The sequence below is a fragment of the Gigantopelta aegis genome, chromosome 3, assembly GCF_016097555.1.
Source record: "Gigantopelta aegis isolate Gae_Host chromosome 3, Gae_host_genome, whole genome shotgun sequence".
Lineage (NCBI taxonomy): Eukaryota > Metazoa > Mollusca > Gastropoda > Neomphalida > Peltospiridae > Gigantopelta > Gigantopelta aegis.
In genome coordinates this window covers 31,652,080-31,676,194 of record NC_054701.1, presented here as the reverse complement: position 1 = coordinate 31,676,194, position 24,115 = coordinate 31,652,080, and the positions used below count along the sequence as shown (strand labels likewise).

At 37.4% G+C, this 24,115-nt stretch overlaps 1 protein-coding gene across 1 annotated transcript; it reads right to left on the bottom strand.

The window, feature by feature from the left end:
- Positions 1–468: 468 nt before the first annotated feature.
- LOC121368600 (protein ALP1-like) lies at positions 469–1,882 on the bottom strand. Its single transcript, XM_041493338.1, has 2 exons — positions 1,823–1,882; positions 469–1,287 (listed from the first exon to the last, which is right to left on the bottom strand). The coding sequence occupies exons 1-2, from the start codon at positions 1,880–1,882 to the stop codon at positions 469–471; spliced, it is 879 nt and encodes a 292-aa protein (XP_041349272.1).
- Positions 1,883–24,115: the final 22,233 nt, after the last annotated feature.

The window sequence follows — 24,115 nt, the reverse complement described above, 5'->3', positions numbered from 1 at the left end:
TATGAAATATTTATTAGAAATTAGAAGTTTACATTATGCCAAATGATATCTTACAACACTTTGTGTTTCACAATGATCAATTAATAAATTTGTGATTTATCACATAATGAAAGATGTACAGTTTACTGCCCGCTATGGGTAATTACAGTGGCCTAATCAGTTTAATTACATACAGGGTGGTCCAATAAAATGGCCCAAAGACAATGCTCAGCCTATTTCTCTGGGAACAATTTTATTACATCTGTATATCTAGTGACCTGAAACAACCTCAACCATTTTAAACTTCCCGGCATGGCATATTTTGACACATGATGATCATTTGTTCTCTGTAAGTTACATCATTATATGTGCAGCAGTTGTAGAGAATTACGGTGCAAAATATTTTAAACATTTAATGGGCCATCCGATATACCTATGAGGGAAATCATTCAGTACAACACAGATGTTAATTGATAAGCAATGGTATGATTAAGAACACTTGTTCCATTGCCAAGGAACAGCCCCATAACTGCAGAAGAAGTCGCGGTACATATCCCTTGTCGACTTTGCTATGTTGGTGGAGTTTCGACTAGTGTTTGCCTGTAAGTCATGTATTGGTAAGTTTTGTTGCCGCCATGAGCCGTCCTGAACATCTCCTTCCTTGTCTTCCCAATCGACAGATTCACGTGTGATATATGAAGCAACTTTCCTTCTCAGAAAGTTATGTAGATAACAGCATGCTAAAGTTACCGTTGAGGTTTTTTCGGGCGAAAGTAGTATGGACCTTTGGAGCATGCCAAATCGAGAGACAAGAATCCCGAAGGCGTTTTCTACAATTCGACGCGCACGGCTCAAACGATAGTTGAAAATGCGCTGTTGCAAGTCCAACCTGCATGCAGCCGATGGGCTATAGGGCTTCAACAAGTTCTCGGTCATAGCAAAAGCATCGTCCCCCACGAAAGTAAAAGGATGAAGGGCGCGAGGGCCCACAGGGAGGGGTGCGGGTTGCGGAATGTTGTGAGTATTATTGCTCAACATATGTCCGAAATCAGTATGGGTGATGACTCCTCCATCAGAGACGCAGCCGTTTACTCCCGCATCTACCATCAGGAATTCGTAGTTCGCATTAACTACAGCCATTAGCACAATACTAAAGAACTTCTTGTAGTTATAGTAAAAAGACCCCGAATGAGGGGGCTTTCTTATGCTGATGTGTTTGCCATCGATTGCTCCCAGGCAGTGAGGGAAATTCCATCGCAATTCGAAGTCCTTTGCCACTTCAATCCATTCCTCTTCTGTGGCCGGTAGCTGAAAATACAAGTGACACATTAAATTTGCATTATTTTCCAAATTTAAATATCATTTCAGATTGATGTTGTAACGAAAGTCCCGAACACTTCAACCAGTAAGCCAAACAAGAAAAGGAAGACTACCAAAACAGACAACGAAGATCAACGGCAGGAACTACTTTCTTTAGCGTGTAAACGCCTAAGTGAACCAAATGATGAAAATCTGCCAATTGCAAAGGCATGGGCATCTGAACTCTCCAAAATGTCCCACAATCAACAGTTGCTGGCAAAGAAGGCTATAAATTATCTTTGAAGGACAAATGGGAACACTTAACCGATATTCTGTACAAATAAATGCCTTCGTTGGTAGACCTACTCCGTATTATTCTGTGCCAGTAAATAACCCCGTCAGTAGACCTAGTACTCCATACAGTTCCGCCAGTAGTAGACCCAGTACTCCATACAGTTCCGCTAGTAGTAGACCCAGTACTCCATACAGTATCGGAGGCGGTAATTCCGTTACTCCGCCAGGTATGGGTAATTCAGGAAGTTACCGTTGCCAGGCCATTTATGAGCAAGATCAAGCAGATCTTTCTCAGTCGGCTCTTGGCCATTATTTTGCAAATTTCCAGCCATAGCAACTTGTATACCCAAACGCATTGGCCTCAATTGTATTGTCTGTTCAAAAGGAATAAAAGTTTAAAATGATATGTGTAGTTTACATTTTACTTTGTGTTTTGGCTGCAAATCTTTACATCACAATAAGATCATACTTACGCGTATATAATTCTTCAAGCAGGATATAATGGCCTCACAGGTTTCCATAACAATTTTTCCAATTGATTGCGGTGATATGGCACTGGTGAATTTCAAATCTTCAAATGTGTTCCCAGTGGCTAAGTATCGTAAGGTTATTGATAGGCGTTGACTTGTGGGAATAGCATCACGCATAATGGTATCCTCTTTTTGTATGATGGGAGTAACCATCGCAAGTAATTCATCATATGTAGTGCTATCCATTCGGAGGAAGTTCCTGTAATCATCTGGTTCGTTTAAACGCAATTCCTGTAGTAGCCTTTCGTGGGTGAAGTCATGTCGTCGGCGAAACCAGTTTTTCATCCAGATTCACGGGAGTTTCCTTTTCTTTTTTTTTTCTATCAAAAGCAAACACAAGAGCAAGAGATAATGCTGTATCACTGTCGATGTCCGGCTCCATGGCATGCGGTTCAGACGACGTCTTCAGAGCAAATGACCATAACTATTGCACAATACTATTGAATCGATTGTGCCCGAAACATTTTTCAATAATATTGAGTCAATAATATTGCACGTGGATGGGCCGCTTTAGCACTGATAGCAGTCAGAGACGGATCCCTGGGGTGTGCAACCTGAGGGGTGCTGTCGAAGTACTGTCTTCTTTTCTTTCTTTTTTTTTTTTTGGGGGGGGGGGGGGGGGGGAGAGGGGGGCCCTGGGCACATGGACCATGGTTTACTCGAATTTATCATAATATTGTAGGGTATTACAACAAGTTTGTATTTTATTTAGAAATAATTTGTCCCCTCCCAGTTGCTGCTTGGAAAGTGTAATTATGGAGAGAAAAAAAAGTCTCATTTGGTCAGGGAGATTCAAGGTTTCTAGGTCGTTGACCTAGTTCCTCAGTAGGTTACTGGAACAATGATGGGTATAAATTCAAACATTCAAACAGATCAACATGGACACTTTCAGCGAAAACGCGTAAGTTTTAAAATTATATATATATATATATATATATATATTACATTTTAATAAACTAATATATAAAGACATATTTACTGCTTTGATTCTTTATTTTTGGCAAATTTACAGTTAGTTAAATCATGTAAAATTTATCATTTTAAAATCAGTATTGTTTTGTTCCAGTACAAATTATTTTTACATCAAAAGTTCAGTTTAAAAATCCCATTCACGTTAAAAGTTATAAATGTCATCTTTTTTTTTCCAGAATCGACCAATTTGATTTTGAACAGCTGCTCGACCAGTGGAGGTAAGATTTTTGTTATAGCTCACTGTCGTTATAGTTGATTTTTATTTTTTTTTACATGTTTTATGTTCCACACGGCGATGCTCGAAAGGTTATTGATACAATGCTTGTATTTTTTTAATGTAATATTTGTATATTTCCAGTGTCGACTTTTATTATGTGTCAGCCACCACCACCACCTCAGCAGCAGCAGCAGCCACCACCACCACCCCCACCACTACAGTCACCTACCCGGTACTCAGGACTCTTTTAAACCCTCAGAAGAACACTGATATGTAAGTATGTCTACTAAAAACACACACTACCTTACTGTTCTTTTAAAACCGTGCTGGTTTGTTTTTGTTGCTTTTTATATAATTAAGAAATTAATATCCAGTGGATGATATTTGTCATAGGGACGTCAGAATTAATCTGACATTAAGGAGGAAGTGGGTGAGGGGATGTTCTCTCTATATACCACTATAATGTCTAGACATGATTTTTAAAACATTGATTAAAATGGTATTAAAATAAGAATCGTGTAATTGTTTTTACATGTTAAATATATTAAGCTGACATTTTAAAAAATATGAACTTTTTTGAGAGCTAATGCATGCATTTGAAAAACTATTTTTTCTTTTTTTCCATGGACAGCACAACGGTATCGGCGAAGGAAGAATTAAATAAAATCAAAATTGAACTGGACAATTTAATTTAAAAAATTAAACAAATAAAAAACAATTTACCTTGTTAAAAAAATAAAAATAACAAAATAACAAAAAAATAACAGGTTTATGGGTATGATGCCTTGTCAGTCACAATAATCTGGGCACATTCGCATATATTTGTTATTAACAATTCGACTGAACCAGCCTTTACGTGACCTACGATTCGCCCGCTATCCTGTCAACGCCTGGCCCCGTGCTTATAAACCTTAAAGTCTAGACTTTAATAAAGTCCAGACTTTAACGTCATGGCAACACCATTCAAATAGCATTACGTTAAAGTCTGGACTTTATTAAAGTCTAGACTTTAAGTTTTATAAGCACGGGCCCAGGTGTATTATTTGTGTCGACAACGTCAACGCTCTAGATTAAACAAATATTTTTTTCAGGAAATAAGTGTATTTATGATTTAAAAATATTAGCGGATCAGCATTTGTAATTGTGTTGTAATGTCCCGTACTACAATATCAATATGTCGATAACACAACCGTGTTACAAGCCAGGCGCAGATGCCGGGTGGGGGGAGTGGTGGGATGACGTTGCCAGTCATTGCGTAGGAGTTCAGGCGCAAAACCCAGTAAGTCCATCTGACTTCGTTTCTTTTAAATGAAAATTTTTACCTGATGGTAATTTTAATTCTCACTAATTCCACTTTTCGTGTCTTGAAATGGTTATGTAGCAATGAACAAAAAAATATTAATGTAAAAAATGAACCTTTATTAAAAAACTTGGTAATTACCAAAATGTGATTGATTTTTCTGCAAAACCAAGTAAGTCCACCTTCGGTTTCTTTGCAAAACTCAGTAAGTCCATTTCTGGAGACTAGTCTTATGGAAATGTTGCAGAATCGAACAACAGACAATTAGAAACATCTTAAACGTGAAGGTTGAATTAAACATTTACAAAAAATATAACTGTACTTGTCCATGGATATACCAAAGTTTGGCAGTTGCTGGCCTATTGTTCCTAGACTTCACACAGCGTTAAAACTGACACTTATCTAAAACGATTGTGCCATCCCAGTGTAATAACAATGACAGTAACATACTCACTCTAGAATTATAATTATGGAAAGATGACTGCAAAATAATGCCAGTTGGGGCACAACATACTCCATCCCCCATTGGCAGTCATCAAAAGATTACACGAAAGTTCAGTCAGTCATCTTGCCCCCTCCCCAAATTAAACACACATCTATCAATTTATTGAAATTGGGCTGGTGAGTGTTAAAGTAATTTTTCACAATATTGAACAAACTGGCACACCACATAATTACTGGTCACATGTGCGCATGTTACACGAGGAATCAAACTGTCACCACTGTAGCGAGCTGTTTTGGCTATAGAACGGGCCGAACTTCGTGGCTGACGTCGTTTACACTTTCCTTTTGGTGATAACATCACAGGTTCGTCAACTACATCATAAGTTTCCATAACTAGCGTGGATAAATTGGCCAACATTTGAAGGAATTATACGATTTCAGCGCGCAAAAATGCTTATCATGGGCGCGGCCATCTTATGCGTCATGTGATCTGATGCGCACATGTGATTGGCGGTCTACAAACTACGTGGTTCTGCAGACAAACTCAGATGGCGTTTACGAGGTTCTGCAAAGAAATCGTATTTTAGCTTAGATTTAGAATGGGACTAACGGGCTTTTGAAGCAAAATTAATTTGCTCATGGGGTACTAGGGACTGAGAAGGTTTGTCTCCAACGGTTATCTCAGTTTTCATGGATGTGGCGTTTACGAGGTTTTGCGCCTGAACATGTTAAATTTTAATTATTTTGTTAAAGTATTCAACCGACACGTAAACGGTGTTGTCTGATCAGTATCGAATACCATTTTAACACGTTTTCTGTCTGCAATTTTTGAATGACGTCAGTATTTGAATGACGTTGCATACAAGAACAACTGCTTCCGTGTTTAGAAGGCTGAAACCTTTAAATGTAAAATTGTTATTTATTTCACCGTGTTTGAAGAAACAACGATTTTCAAAAAGTACCATTTGTTAAACGTTATATTTGTCCACCACTGCAAACACAGATCTTCAAACTAAATCAGTATAAGAAAATTAACTTACTATTTTCAGATGAAGTCTTGATCCAGTCGATTTCTAACAGTGACAAAATCTCTCAAACTTATCCAAATGAATCTTCTTTCTTCTAACAATGACGAAATATCTCAAACGAATCTCCTAACAATGACGTAGTAGATGTGATCGAATAACAATCGTTTTCGGCGAGCGAAAGACAATTAAACCGTATCTATCCTTTTTATACTCTTCGTGCCAGTCTAAGTAGGTCAGGGCCGGCTTAAGTAGGTCGGGATGGTATAAGTAGGTCAGGGTCGGGTCAGTAGGACGTTGCACACGGCACAGTAGGCCAGTCTAAGTAGGACGAGGTCACGTGACGTCAAGGTCACGAGAAAGTAGGTCATGGCTCTATACAGGCCCCCCTACTACTTATACTGCCATTTAGTACCATATAATAAATCGGTTGTATGAACAAATATCTGTTGTATGGGATATAGAGTCTAGGTAATGTGGATTAAGCCTTAGTTTTAATAGTGACGTTAATAATTAGTTTGGTAGAAGAGCAATTACCTTCTTTTGTTCAAATGTGTATACCTATTGTTAATATGCTATGAACACAATTATTGCACCGAACACGTTTTGTGACGTTTCCAGCTCAGTGTAGTATCATTTAATAGAACATATATCTGTTGAATGAAAAATGTATATTATATGGGATTTAGGGTTTTGGTATTCTTGTTTAAGCCTTAATTTTCATGGAGATGTAAATGACTATTTTGGTAGTGGGGCAAATATCTTCCAATTAAAATTTCTACGTTTGTTTTGAATAAAAGTTTTGTGATTTTGCAATTATAATAGCGCCAAAATTTCGAGATGGGCGGTATTGAAATTTTCTCAGTATGGTAAATCGGTATTGACTTAATGCACCACAATCAATACACAGTATACACTACTTTATAGATAGTCTTTCACTGTATAGACTATTAAAAAACTGGAATTCTGGATAAATCTGGAAATGTTTAATCTGCAAAAACATTTATAGATTAATCAAAGTACACACACACACACACACACATATTAGTAAATCAAATGTATATCCTTTATTTATTTTGTTAACTGTGTAACTACACTATGACATATAGTTAATGTACATTATAACCATGAATGTATCATTCCTTAGGTGCATGTCAAAACCATGACACAAAAAGATCTCTTACGATATATCAATAACAACAAATTGATCATCCCTGACGTTAAAGGTAACTATATACCTGTTTTGATATCTTACAGTAAAGGTAATTACCTGAAACATTGTGCAACGGATAACGCATTAAATATTGAGGAGGTACAACTTCAAACTTGCTGTCCATTTTGGAAAAGGAATTAAGTAACATTATTGCTGTTCATAAAAAAACCCACCTTTTGTTTACTGGTTGTCGGGAACTTGCGACATTACGGAGAATGAATGAATGAATGAATGTTTAACGAGACCCCAGCACAAAAATACACATCGGCTATTGGGTGTCACAAATGGTAAGTATATGAAAATATTATTTATATATATTTATGTAAAACCACATTTACATTACGGAGAAGGAACACAAATATATAAAAATAAGAAATGAGAAGAAGATAACGGTTGATGCTTTTCAAACAAATATATTGAAAGCAAGGGATATAATATTTTCCTTGGAGGAACAATGAAGGTTGTATGTATGCCATCATTTTCTGTTTCTGTTTACTGTCAACACACTGGCTTGCAATGTGCAAAAACGCAATCAGCAACCGCCATTGATGTTGAAGTGCATCAAGTGAGTGCTATAAATGAGTACATAGTGATGTTTAATGATGATCTTGGAAGATGTACTTTAAAATTTGATGCGGACTTACTAAAGGGTAAACCGGGAAAAAATAAATCTAACTTTATCTACTAACAGATGACATCCATCCAAAGTATCTACTGGCCAAAAAATGGCTTTTACGTCTTCAACTGAACATCATCAGAGAAATATACAGAACCAAAAGTTTGTCTGTTCTGTCTTTGAATGGCGATCTTCAGGAAGTAATGGCTTTAGATATTCATTAAGTATGATGGACACTGGGAAAGGAGCCACTGCGGACCCAGACCCAATAAAGTGTTACTTTATCATTACTGAAAGAAACATTGTATGCTATTTATTCACATAGTAATTTATTAGCCATGATTACTCATTATGTTAGAACAAAATCATTTACAAATGTCTGTCTTTACATTTTCACTGCCCATTGATAGTTAAAATTTGTGTTGAATATTTATTTTCCACCTGTATATTTAGACTGCATTACATTTGTAGTATGTCGGACAGAAAATGACGTCATAATTTTTCATTTGGTGGAAAGCTAAAAAATAAATATTTTTTGAACTTTTCAACTTAAAAGTAGGGTTTTGTTCACTGAAATAAAAATACTTTTTTGATAGTCCGAGATACTTGCGTTCTTTCTGGGAACGGTGCTCTTATAAACTCCTCCCGTTCCCGGTATGGCATTCCATGAAAATGGGGGGGGGGGGGGGGGGGGGAGAGAGAGAGAGAGAGAGAGAGAGAGAGAGAGAGAGAGAGAGAGAGAGAGAGAGAGAGGGATCACCGAACTTGAGAAACAATATCTTGTGTAGAATAATGACTTGATATTGTAAGTTGCTATTTAGTTACAAATCATGAGAATTTTGTGAGTATTATTGTAAAAATTAGCTCCTAAAAGCTGGCGACATCAAAATGGAACCAAAACTTTAAGCATATTTTGCATGAATTTAATATTAAAAACTGTTTTTCAGAAACCATACCATTTCCATACAATAAAACAGTTTCACATAACCTGCATGTAACTGTCACTAGTTTTTTTTTTTTTTAATTCGCATTTGTAGCACATGCAACATGTTAAACTACAATGGCAATCATTGTGATTTGCATATTATTTACCAGTAGTGAACACGGAAAGAAATGTTTTATATAATGACTCACACACCACAAATATAATTAGAGAGGAAACCCGCTAAATATTATTTATGTTTATTAGCGGAAAAGCATGTAAACATGCACCACACCAGCCTTTCTTACACCAGTTGTGGAGCACAGGCTGGAATGACAACGGCAATGAGCAATGGCCCCGCCGATGGGAATGAAAACAAAATTATGCAAAAAAAAAAGAAAAGAAAAAAGAAGGCTTAAATATGTTTAAAAGTGGGTGATAATTAACATCAGACCCATAATAACATTTTGCAAAACTGTGCATTTCATTAAAACATTTTATATTATATTTTCATTCTTTACTAAAATAACATAAAAATGTGAGGCAGAAAGCCTGATAATATGTGAAAAAGGTTAATTCTACCACTAGGCAAAATGAAAAAAAAACCTAAGAAGTTTGTTTTGTTTAATGACACCACTAGAGCACATTGATTTATATTAATCATCGCTATTGGATGTCAAACATCTGGTAACTTTGACATTTATTCTAAGAGAGATACCCGTTATATTTTCCCATTAGTAACAAAGGATCTTTTATATGCACCATCTCACAAACATGATAGCACATACTACGGCCTTTGATATACATGTCAAAATGTTTTGAGCCAATGGAAAGAACATTCGTAGGAACGATCTGTGGATGTTTGGAGTTCCCCTAGTCCTTCGTTAGCCCTAGATAAGAAATATGATAATACCATGGACAATATGACCGTCGAGGAATACATAAGCATAGAACAGTCAACGAGGGCTCAGAGCCGTTGTTTGTTGTGGACCACAGAACGGGAGAAAAGAATTACTGCATCAAAATGTGGAACCATTTTGAAGAATATAAATGTTACAGACAAATTTAAAGCATCCCTGCTAAACAAGATAACTTTTACTTCTGTTTCAACTAGTTATGGAATAAATAATGAAAAGAAAGCTGTACAAGATCACATTAAATGAAGTGGCAATCAAGTACATGGATATGGTCTCATTATAAATAGCAAGTTTTTATTTGTTGGAGCTACACCCAATAGAACAGTGTGTGACAATGGAAATGTCGGCCTCCTTGAAGTGAAGCGTCCATACTCGTCCAGAGACACCACTATCGAAGAAGCTGGTGATTTGCCACAATTCTGTTTACAAAAGAATGGTGAAAAAAAAAGAAAAAAAGATTCTCAAATAGGTCCATCCCTACTGTTATCAAGTTCAAGGACAGTTGATGGTATCCGGTGCAGGTTTTACGAGTTTGTTGTCTATACAAGAAAGGAATAATTTATTCAGAGGGTTTTGCCTAACATCACAATCATGCCATAAGTATATCTTAAAACTTTGTATAGAAGTCAAAATGTTTTTAAAACATTACAATTAACATTGGATTGAATTTAAAAGATTCCAAAACATTTCTGTTGCCAAATATATCATTTCTTGGCGACTTGAAATAATCACACTCCACCAAAATTAGGTATGTGAGAATCGGCCCCAGGCATCGCATATGCTTAGGTCAAATACCTGGTTTCTGGGTTTATCGCAGTGCAGCGGGCAGTGGAAATGCTGTACTTTCAAGTGCATTTTTTGGGTCGTGGGCGCAAGGTTGAAAATCTACACTTATACTGATGACGTAGTTTACATTTTCAGCAGTTGCCTCGTCTTCGATTTATTTCCATAAGATTCCTAGAAGTTTCACAAATCGTCTGTTAAAATTTCGGTATACATAACAAATAAAAAACGCCTCCGATTTACCGAAAAGCGAGTAAAGACTCTTTTCAAACTTATATAGACCTGTAGTATGTGTTCTTTTCTACCTTTATGTGGATTTTCAAGACAATCCTACATACAGCCACTGATTTATACCAGCAGCAGGATCGGGTGTCCAAGCCGTTGATGGGCTGTTTTGTCAACAAACCTTCGATAATCAACCTCAAAATAATGATGGTTAATCTCATTGGAATTCTTCAAATTGTAATCAGAATAGTTTATTAACAAGCAAAGATGACTTTGATATGCATTTCATTGAAATTTGGGATTTAATAATGCCTATGGTTGATTTTGTCTGGCATGTTTTGTTCTAAAAGTGTGCACGCGACTGGAAATTAGGTCACGTGACCCAAATGCTGCCACCTGATTGGTCCAGACTGTTGTTTACATTGAAATTAGCCATGTGCTCAGTGTTTATTTTCTACATATGGTTTATTTTCATCCGTTTTGATGTTCGTTTTATTATGTTTTGAATGTGATTATTCAAGTGAGAATAGACCCATCTGATAGAACTTTTTGATAGCTGTCTGCTGGTGCAGGTTTTGTTGAAATATTCCAAATGTTATGGGCATTTTTCAGAATGGGACTACCGCTAATTACCGGGTAATTAGGTAGGTAATTAATTAATTAATTATTAGTGAATTAAAATGACTGATATTGTGATAAGATGATTTTAAGAGGCAATAACCCATCTCTTAGTGGTGGGAGTCTTTCTTACCAATGATACAGATGAAGGGTTGTATGGCATTTTGAAGCACATTTTTAAAGAAAATGGTTACAGTGTTTCTTTTGTTTTAAATGTAAATCCATTGACGAAAACCTCCCTAAATTAGGCGACTTCAAAATACCATAGCACTCTCAATATTTATCCTATCATCACAATTCAGACCATTTTAAATGTCTTTTCTTGCTATTTCCAATGATACCAATTGCACTGCAATCACCTGAATATGAATTTTTTTCTCACATACCTACCAAAATGTGGCGCACAGTCAGAGTACACTGACAATGTGTTCACACTAATGAATGAATGAATGTTTAACGACACCCCAGCACAAAAAATACATCGGCTATTGGGTGTCAAACTATGGTAATGCAAACAAATAAATAAAGTGATGACCAACATCAATATAAAAATTCAAGGTTTAAACAAAAAACAGTGTAAAGAACTGTGCAAAAATACAAATACAAATATCACAGAATTTTACGGACACCGAATTTTACTCCAAACTTCAATTTGTGCTGTATTGGCCATTCTCAAAGAGAATGTTACACCCCTGCACCACGGTGAGGTTACAGCACACGCAGGGGTCACACTAATGAATGCGTAAAATATGTATGGCTGCTGCGGCCACGGCACAAGACTACTTCATCCTTCCCGCACCGCCTGTAGGATGACTGCCACTCTCCCAGGACTGGCTTGACAGCATGACGCTTGTTTGCAACCGCACCGTCCCAAGACCGGCGTCGTTGTTAGGCCATTGGTCTACAGGCTGGTAGGTACTGAGTTCGGATCCCAGTCGAGGCATGAGATTTTTAATCCAGAATGAATGAATGTTTAACGACACCCCAGCACAAAAATACACATCGGCTATTGGGTGTCACAAATGGTAAGTATATGAAAATATTATTTATATACATTTATGTAAAACCACAGTTTAAGGAGCTGTGGGTGAAAAGTATAATACAATACATAAAATCAAGGTAAGTACAGTTTAAAACTTTGTATAGAAGTCAGTGTTTTAAAAACTTTACAATTAATTTTGGATGGAATTTAAAAGATTCCAAAACATTTCTGTTGCCAAATATATCATTTCTCGTCGGCTTGAGATGGTCACACTCCACCAAAATGTGGCGCAGTCAATGTACACTGACAATGTTCACACCGAGGGGGAGGGTCCTTCTTTAAAATAAACGAATGCGTCAAATATGTATGGCCGATGCGGGCACGGCACAGGACTAGTTCATACTTCCTGCATCGCCTGTAGGATGACTGCCACTCTCCCAGGACTGCCTTGACAGAATGAAGCTTTTTCGCAACCGCACCGTCCCAATCGTCTTGCCAAGTCGAAAGGATAATGGTTAATATGAAATTTAAAATCACTGTAGGGGACACCAACATGGACACGGGACAAGTTCAAAGCAGACTTGGCAGCATCATCTGCCCTTTCGTTACCCTTAATGCCAACATGGCTGGGTACCCCAACAAAATATAACATCTTTATTGGCAATTGATAAAAAGACACACTTCTGTATCACCATTCCAACTAACGGGTGTTCCAATTTTATGTACTGTAGAGCTTGGAGACTGTAAGAATAATATATTTGGATGCACATGAATTCTTAATCTCTTCCGGGGCTTTAATAGTAAAGATTGATGCTGAATCGGGCAATCTCATGGAAATTATTGCGTCTGATGGAGAAACTGTAGCACAAGCCACAAAATTCCCATCCCGTGATCCGTCTGTGTAAACAGGAATGTAATCACAGTATCTCTCTTGGATTTCCATGAAATGCTGTTTATAAATAACTGTATCTATGCGATTTGTGTTTTTTTTAGATGCATAAGATCGAATACAATTTTTGGTGGTTTGATACACCAAGGTAGCAAAATAAAATATGAAGGAGTTTCCAAAATGTTAAATCAATGTTGGAAACTGATAAAAACTATGTTCGAATCGCATTCGGTTTCGCATCAAATAACTTCATATATTTATTATCAAAAACCGCATTGTATGCAGGTTGTTTTTTTGGCATTGATTTAATCTTTTTAGTATACTGCAGAGAAAGCTTTGCACGTCTAGCACCCAAACTAGGTTCGTGTGCATCGACGTACAAGCTCTCCACAGGAGATGTTTTGAAAGCACCAACACAAAGCCTACGTCCCTGGTTGTGTATAGGATCTAGCATTTGCAAGTAACACTTACGTGCTGACCCATATACAACGCACCCATAATCAAGTTTAGACCGCACTAAAGATCTATAAAGTCGGAGCATAACCTTTCGATCTGCTCCCCTATTCAGTCTTGCCAGTAACATTTAAGATATTGAGGGCCTTTAAGCCCTTCTTTTTCACATGCTGTAAATGAGGAACGAAAGACAATCTAATTAAAATTAGCTCCACTATTACATGTGGATCTAACACCAGCCAGTTGGAGCTCATGTCCACCAATCAAAACCTTACTTGCAGAATCCTGCCAGTAATTTAAAAATAATTTGAAAACATTCCGAATTATTCTGAGGGTATACGACATGTTTCGTGTGAATTACGAATGCTTAAAACATGTTTTATTTTATAAAATAAATAATTTGTAATGTAAAACTGAAGACTGATTTAGTTTGGGTTTTTTTTTATCAATAAATAAATAATTTTTAATGTAAAATAGAATACTGATAACCCACCCCGTACGTATTGGTATGGTTCGCTATACTGCGGCCACTAAAATAGACTCGCCCGATATTTTTTGAATTTGTATTCTCCCAAATAACGTTATAAAAGGCGAAGTGTGATTGGTCAATATTTAAATTATTATTTACAGACGAAATGTTACCTGGACATTGGGGACTACGCAGTGTTGTTTGCAATCCGATTAAAATTAGTTCTACTGGTCTAAATAAGGCATTCGTAATTCACATGAAACATATCATATACCCTCAGAATAATTCGGAATGTTTTCAAATTATTTTTAAATCACTGGCAGGATTCTGCAAGTAAGATTTGATTGGTGGACATGAGCTCCAACTGGCTGGTGTTAGATCCACATGTAATAGTGGAGCTAATTTTAATTAGATTGAACAAAAGATAGCCTCCTATGATAAAAATAACCCCCAGAAATTTGGTCTCCTCCACAACTGGAACCGGAGTTTTGTCCAGAAACGGCTGACGATCTAAATGGTGACCTCTTTTTCTGGCAGATATGCATACAGACGGTTTTTAACTTTGAGAATCGAAATCCATTGTCGGTTGCCCATTGTTGAACTGTATTCAAACAAAGCTGCAACTGACGTTCAGTGATACTCATAATGGACGACCTGTAGGAAATCTGAAAATCGTCGACATATAACGAGCTATCAATACCAGGTTTTAAACACTGGGTGATGCTTTTAATTTTCACGGAAAATAAAGTTACTGACAGGAAAATACCTTGAGGCACACCCATCTCTTGTGAGTGGGAATTGGATAACGTAGATCCCACTCGTACCTTGAAAGACCTATTCTGTAAGAAATTTCAGATAAAGTCAGGCATACGGCCTCTTAGGCCCATGCCATGGAGGTCTTTTAAAATCCCATACTCCACGTGGTATAAGCTTTCTCGAGATAAAAAAAAAAGACCGATACCAAATGCTGGTTATGGATAAAAGCATCCCTACAACACGTTTGAAATCTAACAAGATGGTCGACCATGCTACGTCTAGGCCTGAAACCACATTGCACGTTAGTAAGCGATTTGTGGGACTCAAGATACCAGGCAAGTCTACGATTGATAATTCTTTCCATGGTTTTACAAATGCAACTTGCCAAAGCAATATGGCGATAACTGGTAGGATTTGTTGAATCCTTACCAGGCTTAGGAATAGGAATGACAATGGCTTTTCTCAAATCAGAAGGAAAGTCACCCGAAATCCAGATTTTGTTAAAGACATTTAATACGACCATTAAGGATGATTCAGGTAAGTGTTTTAAGAGTTGATAATGTGTTTCATCTGGTCCTACTGAAGTATCATGGGCTCTACGCAGAGCGTCCTGCAACTCTTCCAAAGAGAAGTGCCTGTTGTATACTTCAGCATTTTCAGATGAAAAGTTAATAGGTTGCTTTTCAGCTTTATTTATGACAGATGTAAAAGCATCTGTACTGAAAGAAGAAGAGTTATGAGAGAACTTGTCTCCTAAAGCATTGGCAATGTCACGATGAGACGTCACATCCGTGTCATTGACAGACAAATGGCGAACTGTATTATTGGATTCTTTTCCCTTGATTTTACGTATCCTATTCCAGACAGATTTCACAGATGTTTAAGAACTAAACTTGGAGACATAATTTCTCCAAGATGATTTCTTACTATGTCTGATAGCTTTACGAGCCTTTGACCGAACAATGCGATAACTATTCAGGTTATCCCCGGTAGGTTCGCGTTTGAACCTCTCGAGGGTCCTGTTTCGCTCTTTGATTCGATCTTTTCATGTCTCATTGAACCATGGTTTATTGAAACGCTTCGGTACTGCCGAAGTCTTAGGAATAATTTCCTCTGCAATATCTTTGAAGATGGAAGTGAACAAAGACATGAAATCATCGGCACCAGTCATGTCAGTTTGTTGCATAGATGCCGAAATTGATCCCAGTTTGCCCGTCAACTTCCATCTCTGAACTCTTTCAAGTGATGGAGGCCCATCATTCTCTAAAATAATTGGAAAGTGGTCACTACCACAAGGGTCTGGACAAACTTTGCAGGAGAATTCAAAACAAAGTGAAGGGACTACAAAGGGTTCAATCAATGGATGTGAAAGAACCACTTGCAGGATGAAAGTATGTATGTCTTTTATCATTTCGTAATATTAAGTCATTTTTGAGAATTAAGTCTTCTAATTGTTTACCTCTAGTATTTATGTCATCGCATCCCCACAAAGTGTGGTGAGCATTAAAATCTCCCATGATAATAAAGGGTGTAGGGAGTTGATCAAGAAGACCTTGAAAGTCCCTAGTGTTAAAATTGTAATTGTTTCGAGGGGGTAAATAAACTGAACAGAGAGTAATAGTTTTATGAGTCGTGATCTTTACAGCCAGTTTGTAAATTTGACTTTAATATGACTTCACTCTAGGGAATGTTTTCATTTACAATAATGGAAACGCCCCCAGACGCTCTATTTTCAGTTTCTTGACATTTATGGTAGAGATTAAATCCTCTGATGTTAATACTACCAGTATCCTTAAGGAAGGTTTCCTGAAGACATACTGCAAGTGGATTATATTTTTTAATTAGAAGACTTCATTCATGAAAATTGGGCCAAAGCCCACGATAGTTCCACTGGATAACTTTATTTTCCACCGGGAGGAAGTATGGGTTTTATCTTTGGCTTTGCTGGTCTTTGTGATCGGCAATGATCTGAAGATGAAATATCCATATCGTCATCACCGATATCAGCCAAAGTTTCATACATATTACTGATCGGGACTGAACGTAGTTCAATCTTTTTTTAGCCGACCAGAAAGTACTTCATTAGATTTCTTTGGGGATTTCCGTGTGTCATTTCCTGCTTTAGGGAGACTAGTGCTCGACCTATTTGAGGGATTCTGAAAATGAAATGACACTTGCATTTAAATTTTCTTAACGTTCTCTTTTCGTGCTGCTTTCTTAACCTGTTTTTGAGCCTTCTCAATATGAGACAGCTTTTTGTATTTGGCTTCATCACAATGCCAGGTTAGGTCTGTGTTGACTGCAACATTTTTAGTGGCGACTTTGGCAGAAGCTGCAGCTGCATAGGACTTATCAGCCACAACCGGTGTTGCTGTCTCCACCAACCTTCTGGCATCAACGAAGGATAGTTTCTTTTGGACTTTTACCTGCTGAACCCGTTTTTCCAGCTTCCACCGTGGACACTCGCGTGAGTATGCACAGTGGTTTCCCTTGCAGTTGAGACAAGTGACATCGTTTTTACATGTTTTGCTGTCGTGGTCAAAAAGACCACAACGAGCACATGTAAGTTTACCACGGCATGTGTTCTGTCCATGACCAAACCTCTGGCATTTGAAACAACGCAAGGGATTTGGAATGAAAGGTTCAACAAGGATATTAAGATAACCAGCTTTGACATATTGGGGAAGGGTAGGGATGTTAAATGTGAGGATGGAAGTATTCGTCGGTAGCATGTCATTGTTGCGACGAACCTTTATCCTCCTCACGGCAGTAACACCCTGTGAGCTAAGATTTTGACATATTTCTTCCTCACTGACTCATTCCAGATCTCTGCTTCTGATCACCCATTCTTGATTTTCTTGACAGATTTTGGCTCACCAGCCAAGTCAATAATTGCCTTTTGAATGGCAAAAGGAGAAAGTTTATTCAAGGCCCCGTCATCAGTGGAACCTATGACGAGAAACCTTGACCATTTTTGTGAAAAATCACTTTGGATTTCTCCACAGTATGATTTCATGGACTCCTCGTCCGAAGACAAGAAGTCTGAAACTTCGGTGTGGATCCTTTTCAGGGTCCCATCAGAATTAAATTTGTTTTGGTTATATCCATATTTAATGAATAAAAGGTTCATCAACCATGTCCCCCCCCCCCCCCCCCCCCCCCCCCAGATTCCAACAAGGGGATATGGTGCTGCGGATGAACCAGCAGACAGCCATGCCAGGGATACATGGTTGATATACTTGAGCATTAAGAAAACAAAATCACCCAATTGACCCTAGCCACAGCCCCAAGAGCAACAAATACATATGATATATAAAACAATGTTTGCTCTTGACTAATGTAAACAAAACAAAGAATGTATGCTCTCGAGCTTGGCGTGGCAGCCGACTGATCAGGCCGGGCTTACCTGACCGCCCGTCTATTTGAACTCCGGGCCAAAGTGATGTATTGTCTGAAGTCATACCCGCAGGTATGCCCCAATTCAATCACCAGGATCCCATCATCCATTTTCACGGGTCGCACCTCACGGCAAACAAGGCGCCCCAAATGGGGAGTTGTACTGCATTAGCAATTCTCAAAGAGAACGTTTCACCCCTGCACCACGGTGAGGTTACAGTACATGCAGGGGGTGGGGGGAACCCAAGAGAGATACTGTGATTACATTCCTGTTTACACAGACGGATCACGGGATGGGAATTATGTGGCTTGTGCTACAGTCGTTCCCATCAGACGCAATAATTTCCATGAGATTGCCCCGATTCAGAATCAATCTTTACTGCTGAAACCTGGTCAATCATTAAAGGGACCTTTCCCGAGTTTGCTGCATTGTAAGATGTTTCCCACTAACAAAATATTTCTACGATTAAACTTACATATTAAATATATTATCTTGTTTAGAATATCAGTGTCTGTATATTCAATGTGTTTCTGGTCGTCTTAATATTTGTAAGAAGCCCAAACTCGAGTTTGAACATATTTTAGGGGGGGAAATCAAATTGAACCTATTACAAATATTAGAACGATCAGAAACACGTTTAATATACAGCCACTAATATGTTATACAGAAAAATATATCTGATATGTAATTACTACAATCGTTAAAAAGTATCTGTTAGTCGATAACATCTTTAAAATTTCAGCAAACTCGGGAATGTCCCTTTAAAGCCCTGGAACAGATTAAAGATTCAACCTTTCGGCAGATGTTGCTGCCAAGTCTGCTTTGATCTTGCCCCGTGTCCATGTTGGTGTCTCCTACAATGATTTCAAATTTCATATTAAAGGGACATTCCCGAGTTTGCTGCAATTTTTAAGATGTTATCGACTAATTAACGATTGTAATGAATTATCAAATATATTGTTCTGCATAAAATATTAGTGGCTGTATATTAAACGTGTTTCTGATCGTTCTAATATTTGTACTAGGTTACATTTCATTTTATTTCCTAAAATATATTTTTTCGTACGTACGAAATTATTTGAAGACAAAATCCAGTTTGGGCTTATTACAAATATTAAGACGACCAGAAACATGTGGAATATACAGACACTGATATTCTGAACAAGAAAATATATTTAATATGTAAGTTTAATCGTAGAAATATTTTATTAGTCGGAAACATCTTACAATGCAGCAAACTCAGGAATGTCCCTTTAACCTATATATCTTTTCGACTTGGCAAAATGATTGGGACGGTACGGTTGCGAATAAGCTTCATGCTGTCAAGCTAGTCCTGGGGAGTAGCAGTGATCCTTCAGGCGATGCAGGAAGGATGAAATAGTCTTGTGCCGTGCCCGCATCGGCCATACATATTTGACGCATTCATTTATTTTAAAGGGACATTCCTGAGTTTGCTGCAATGTTTTAAGATGTTATCGACTAATAAAATATTTCTACGATTAAACTTACATATTAAATATTTTTCTTGTTTAGAATATTAGTGGCTGTATATTAAACGTGTTTCTGATCGTTCTAATATTTGTTCTAGGTTAATTTTCATTATATTTCCTAAAAAATATATTTTCGTACGTACGAAATTATTTGAAGACAAAATCCAGTTTGGGCTTCTTACAAATATTAAGACGACCAGAAGCATATTGAATATACAGAAACTAATATTCTAAACAAGAAAATATATTTAATATGTAAGTTTAATCGTAGAAATATTTTATTAGTCGGAAACATTTTACAATGCAGCAAATTCATGAATGTCCCTTTAAAGAAGGACCCTCCTCCTCAGTGTGAACATTGTCAGTGTACACTGACTGTGCGTCACATTTTGGTGGAGTGTGATCATCTCAAGCCGACGAGAAATGATATATTTGGCAACAGAAATGTTTTGGAATCTTTTAAATTCCATCCAATGTTAATTGTAGTTTTTAAAACACTTTGACTTCTATACAAAGTTTTAAGATATAGATCTACTTAACTTGATTTATTTATTGTATTATACCCCCCCCCCCCCCCCCCCACCCCCTTACACTGTGGTTTTACATAAATATATATAAATTATATTTTCATACACTTACCATTTAATTTTGTGACACCCAATAGCGGATGTGTAATTTTGTGCTGGGGTGTCGTTAAACATTCATTCATTCATTTAATGTATCCAAATATATTATTTTTACAGACTCACTTTCGTGTCTCCACGCTCTACAGTACATGGACTTGGAGCACCCGTTAGTTGGAATGGTGATACGAAAGTGTGTCTTTTTTTTATCAATTGCCAATAAAGATTTTATATTTTATTGGGTACCCACTGTAACCCAGCCATGTTGGCATTAAGGGTAACGAAAAGGCAGATGTTGCTGCCAAGTCTGCTTTGAATTTTCCCCGTATCCATGTTGGTGTCCCCTACAGTGATTTTAAATTTCATATTAACCTATATATCTTTTCGACTTGGCAAGATGATTGGGACGGTGCGGTTGCAAACAAGCTTCATGCTGTCAAGCCAGTCCTGGGAGAGTAGCAAGTATCCTACAGGCGGTGCAGGAAGGATGAAGTAGTCTTGTACCTAGATACGATAACGTAGCGCTGACATCGACAGTCTTCTGTTTAGCGCTACGAGATGAGGCATATACCCCATGTGTAGCAAAAAAAACCTGTGTTCTGTAAAGAATTCCATCACATTTTGTTGAAAACACTTACTCGATATTGTTGGCACGTTTTAATTTTAAATTTTAAATTTAATATCAACTCCAAAAATGTTCTTTGGCAGCCATAACGGATAACGCGAGATTCTCGTGAGAATTTGACGTCACATGAATGGGGAAAAGATCCATTCATGGAAATGTACAACAAATTGTCGTCTGCTACAAATGTGAGTGATGGGTAAGGGTTTACAAATTATTTTTTTATAAATCTTTTGACTTGATATTTAGACTTTTGTGCAATTATTATACTGTGATGTGTACACTGTCAAGACAAGTGATAATAGTTTTGTTTAATATATTTATTAATGCAATATGAAAAGACATTATTTGGGTTTTTTTTCAGTCATCTACTATTGGACATCGAATAAAGGCATAGGCTATATGATATAAACACTGACACAAAACTGTTATTCCATATGAGTAACTTGTGACTCGTAGAACGGGTCCCTGACGATTTGAGGTACATAATGATTGTATTAGTGCATTTTAAAAATGATTTATAATTTTATTGTAATAAGCCTATAAGCTGGAGATACTTTCTAATTGTTTGGCTACTTGAACTGACAAATGCACAACAAAATCACTTTTTTCTCATATTATCATTATTATCAAGGAAGAAAGAAAGCAATGAAAAGTAAACATAAAAATAGCATATTAAATGAATTTTCTTTAACATACTTTTTTATGACTTTTGTAATGTAAACTGTAGCAAATGGACCTAATTAGTAATTAGAAGAAAAACACACAAAATCTAATAATAATTCATCATAAATCTTGTTCAGCATAGATGTAAACTTGACACGTCAATGGATATTCCACAGGCCAATTTTGCAATTTTGCCAAAAAATACCCCTCCTCACCAAATCAAGATGTGATGTTATAACAAAAGTGGTAGTAAAAAATAAGTACACTGTTATGCTATGCAATACAGTTAATAATTATATAATATTTTTTGGTGAAATGGTGGGGTTTTTTTTTAGATTTATTTTTCTTTTGATATTTATTTTATTAGTAGCCTACTACTGTAGCATTTACAATATCCAAATTAATTTTTGAATATGTTATTTTCCGTTGAAGTTTATCATGCAAATTATTTTGTTTTTCCTTACAGATGCCATCCTAGCTTGGAATTCTTGTGTTTGTTGACAAATCACGCGTCTCCTGGCTATCCGCTTGATGCTCTTCAAGTGACATACGACCAAGGTTTTGTCATATACCCCACCTCCAACAGCTGCATATCGTTGAATGACCGAATTTGAAAATCAACTGTTCAGCATATGCACGCCTCTGTGTATGTGATGGGTGTAATTTCTGTGGTATGTAACAGTTTTTGGATTTCTTTTGTTGTATGCCTTGTTGACGCCCTCACACTTTTGAGGATTTTTTTTAATTTTAGTCTTCTCAATGGTTTTTACACCCAGTCTTGTCTATGCATTTTTTAATTAGTGTCTCGTCATCTACCGTAACATTTAACTTTGTACCGGTAGGCATGAATGTCATGGTTGATCGTCCCTTTTTTCACCATGATCATAAAAAGGATTTTTTTCTGCATTATGCTCCACATTTCCCAGTCACACAATCGAGTATACTTGTAGTGGTGCAAGTCAGTTTGCGCACTAACTTGTTCATGTTGCCGGCAAGTTGCTTGTGTGCATATGTATATTCACTGTGGCAGCGCCGTCTCAAGTCGATAGCAAATCTCTTTTTAACCTCGTCTCTTTCCACTTGTTTTTTCAGTGAGCATGCTGTTACTGAACTTCACCCTTTCTGTGAACTTCCTCTGCGATTCAGATAAATGACTGGTGTCTCTCATTTTTTATCTTCATTTTAGATATTCTGCTCTGGGATGACATAGCATGGGAATCGCCATCAGTCATGAAGAATCCAATCGTGACTGGAGAGAAATCTGATGAGAAGTCAATGGAACACTGAGCTGCAGAATGTTCCTCGTCTCCTATTGTGTCGTCAAGCCAGAGATTTACTGTACAGGTACCTGTATGATCGGGGCAGAATATTAGTCTATTTTCTCTCACTGTATAAACTCCTGTTATCTGTTACTTGCCGGTCTCATTTCTAACCATAGTTTAAGTTGCTTGTGTAGCCAGTTGAAACGTGGTTGAACCACACCCACTTGAAAGAGGATTGTTGTACATGCAGTCTCCTATGGCAATAGGATGGTCAGGTGAAAATCCCCTATTAATGTTCACTTGTACTGAATCTGCTCTGCATGTGGACATGTCAAGTTTATAGAGTGGTTGTCACTCGTCCCACTTCATTGGCAGTATTCTGCATTCGGCTGGTAGCTGGGTGTGTCACCCCAGCACACAGCATTATTCCCCGGAAACCTGTAATACCGACAGATGTGCTCTGTGGTCCGACATGTACACCGACATTTGGCTTAGCTGATTTTGCCCCGCTAGTAGTACATTTCAATATATTCTGTATTGTCTCTTCATACAGTTTGTAGTTTTTACTTGTGAGTGAACACTTTTCACATTTCAGCCCTGCACGGGTGCACAGGCCCCACTTATGACATGGATTCCATGTGTACTTGCCAGTGCACCCTGGAAAAGCTAGTCTGTGGGCTCCATTACTGTCTTTAAACATGTTCAGAAGCATACCACAGTGTATACTTTTGTAGTCATTCATGTCCATTTTTGCTTTCAGGAACTCACCTGCCTGTGTATCACCTCCAGTTGAGACCCGTGTCAGTCGGAGAAGTGTGATGTCACTGGGAATTCCAGCAGCATCCTTGACGATGTATGACTGTCTGTCGCAATGGTGTACCACAGCGTTGAACTCTTCTTGACTAAGTCTCTTGGTAACTGGTATGTTGTCACCTTCAGGCTTAAGACACTTTGTTTTAGTATCACCTATAATTCTTTTTAAAGGCACCCTTGTTGTGCATGTTTTGAAATTGGTTATGATTGTGGTCAGTTCTACCAGCAATCAGATACTTTTGGCTTCAGTTGACTCCCAGTTTGAAACATATATTTCAGTAATATTTTATACTTTAAACATATAACTTATTTTCAGCATATGTTCATCTGTACAGTATA

Bases quoted from the DNA above. Each gene is read 5' to 3' on its own strand.
- LOC121368600 (XM_041493338.1), bottom strand. From the start codon at position 1,882: ATGGCCAAGAGCCGACTGAGAAAGATCTGCTTGATCTTGCTCATAAAT. The intron at 1,288-1,822 runs GTAACTTCCTGA...TTGTATTTTCAG, and splicing joins TCATAAATGGCCTGGCAACG to CTACCGGCCACAGAAGAGGA.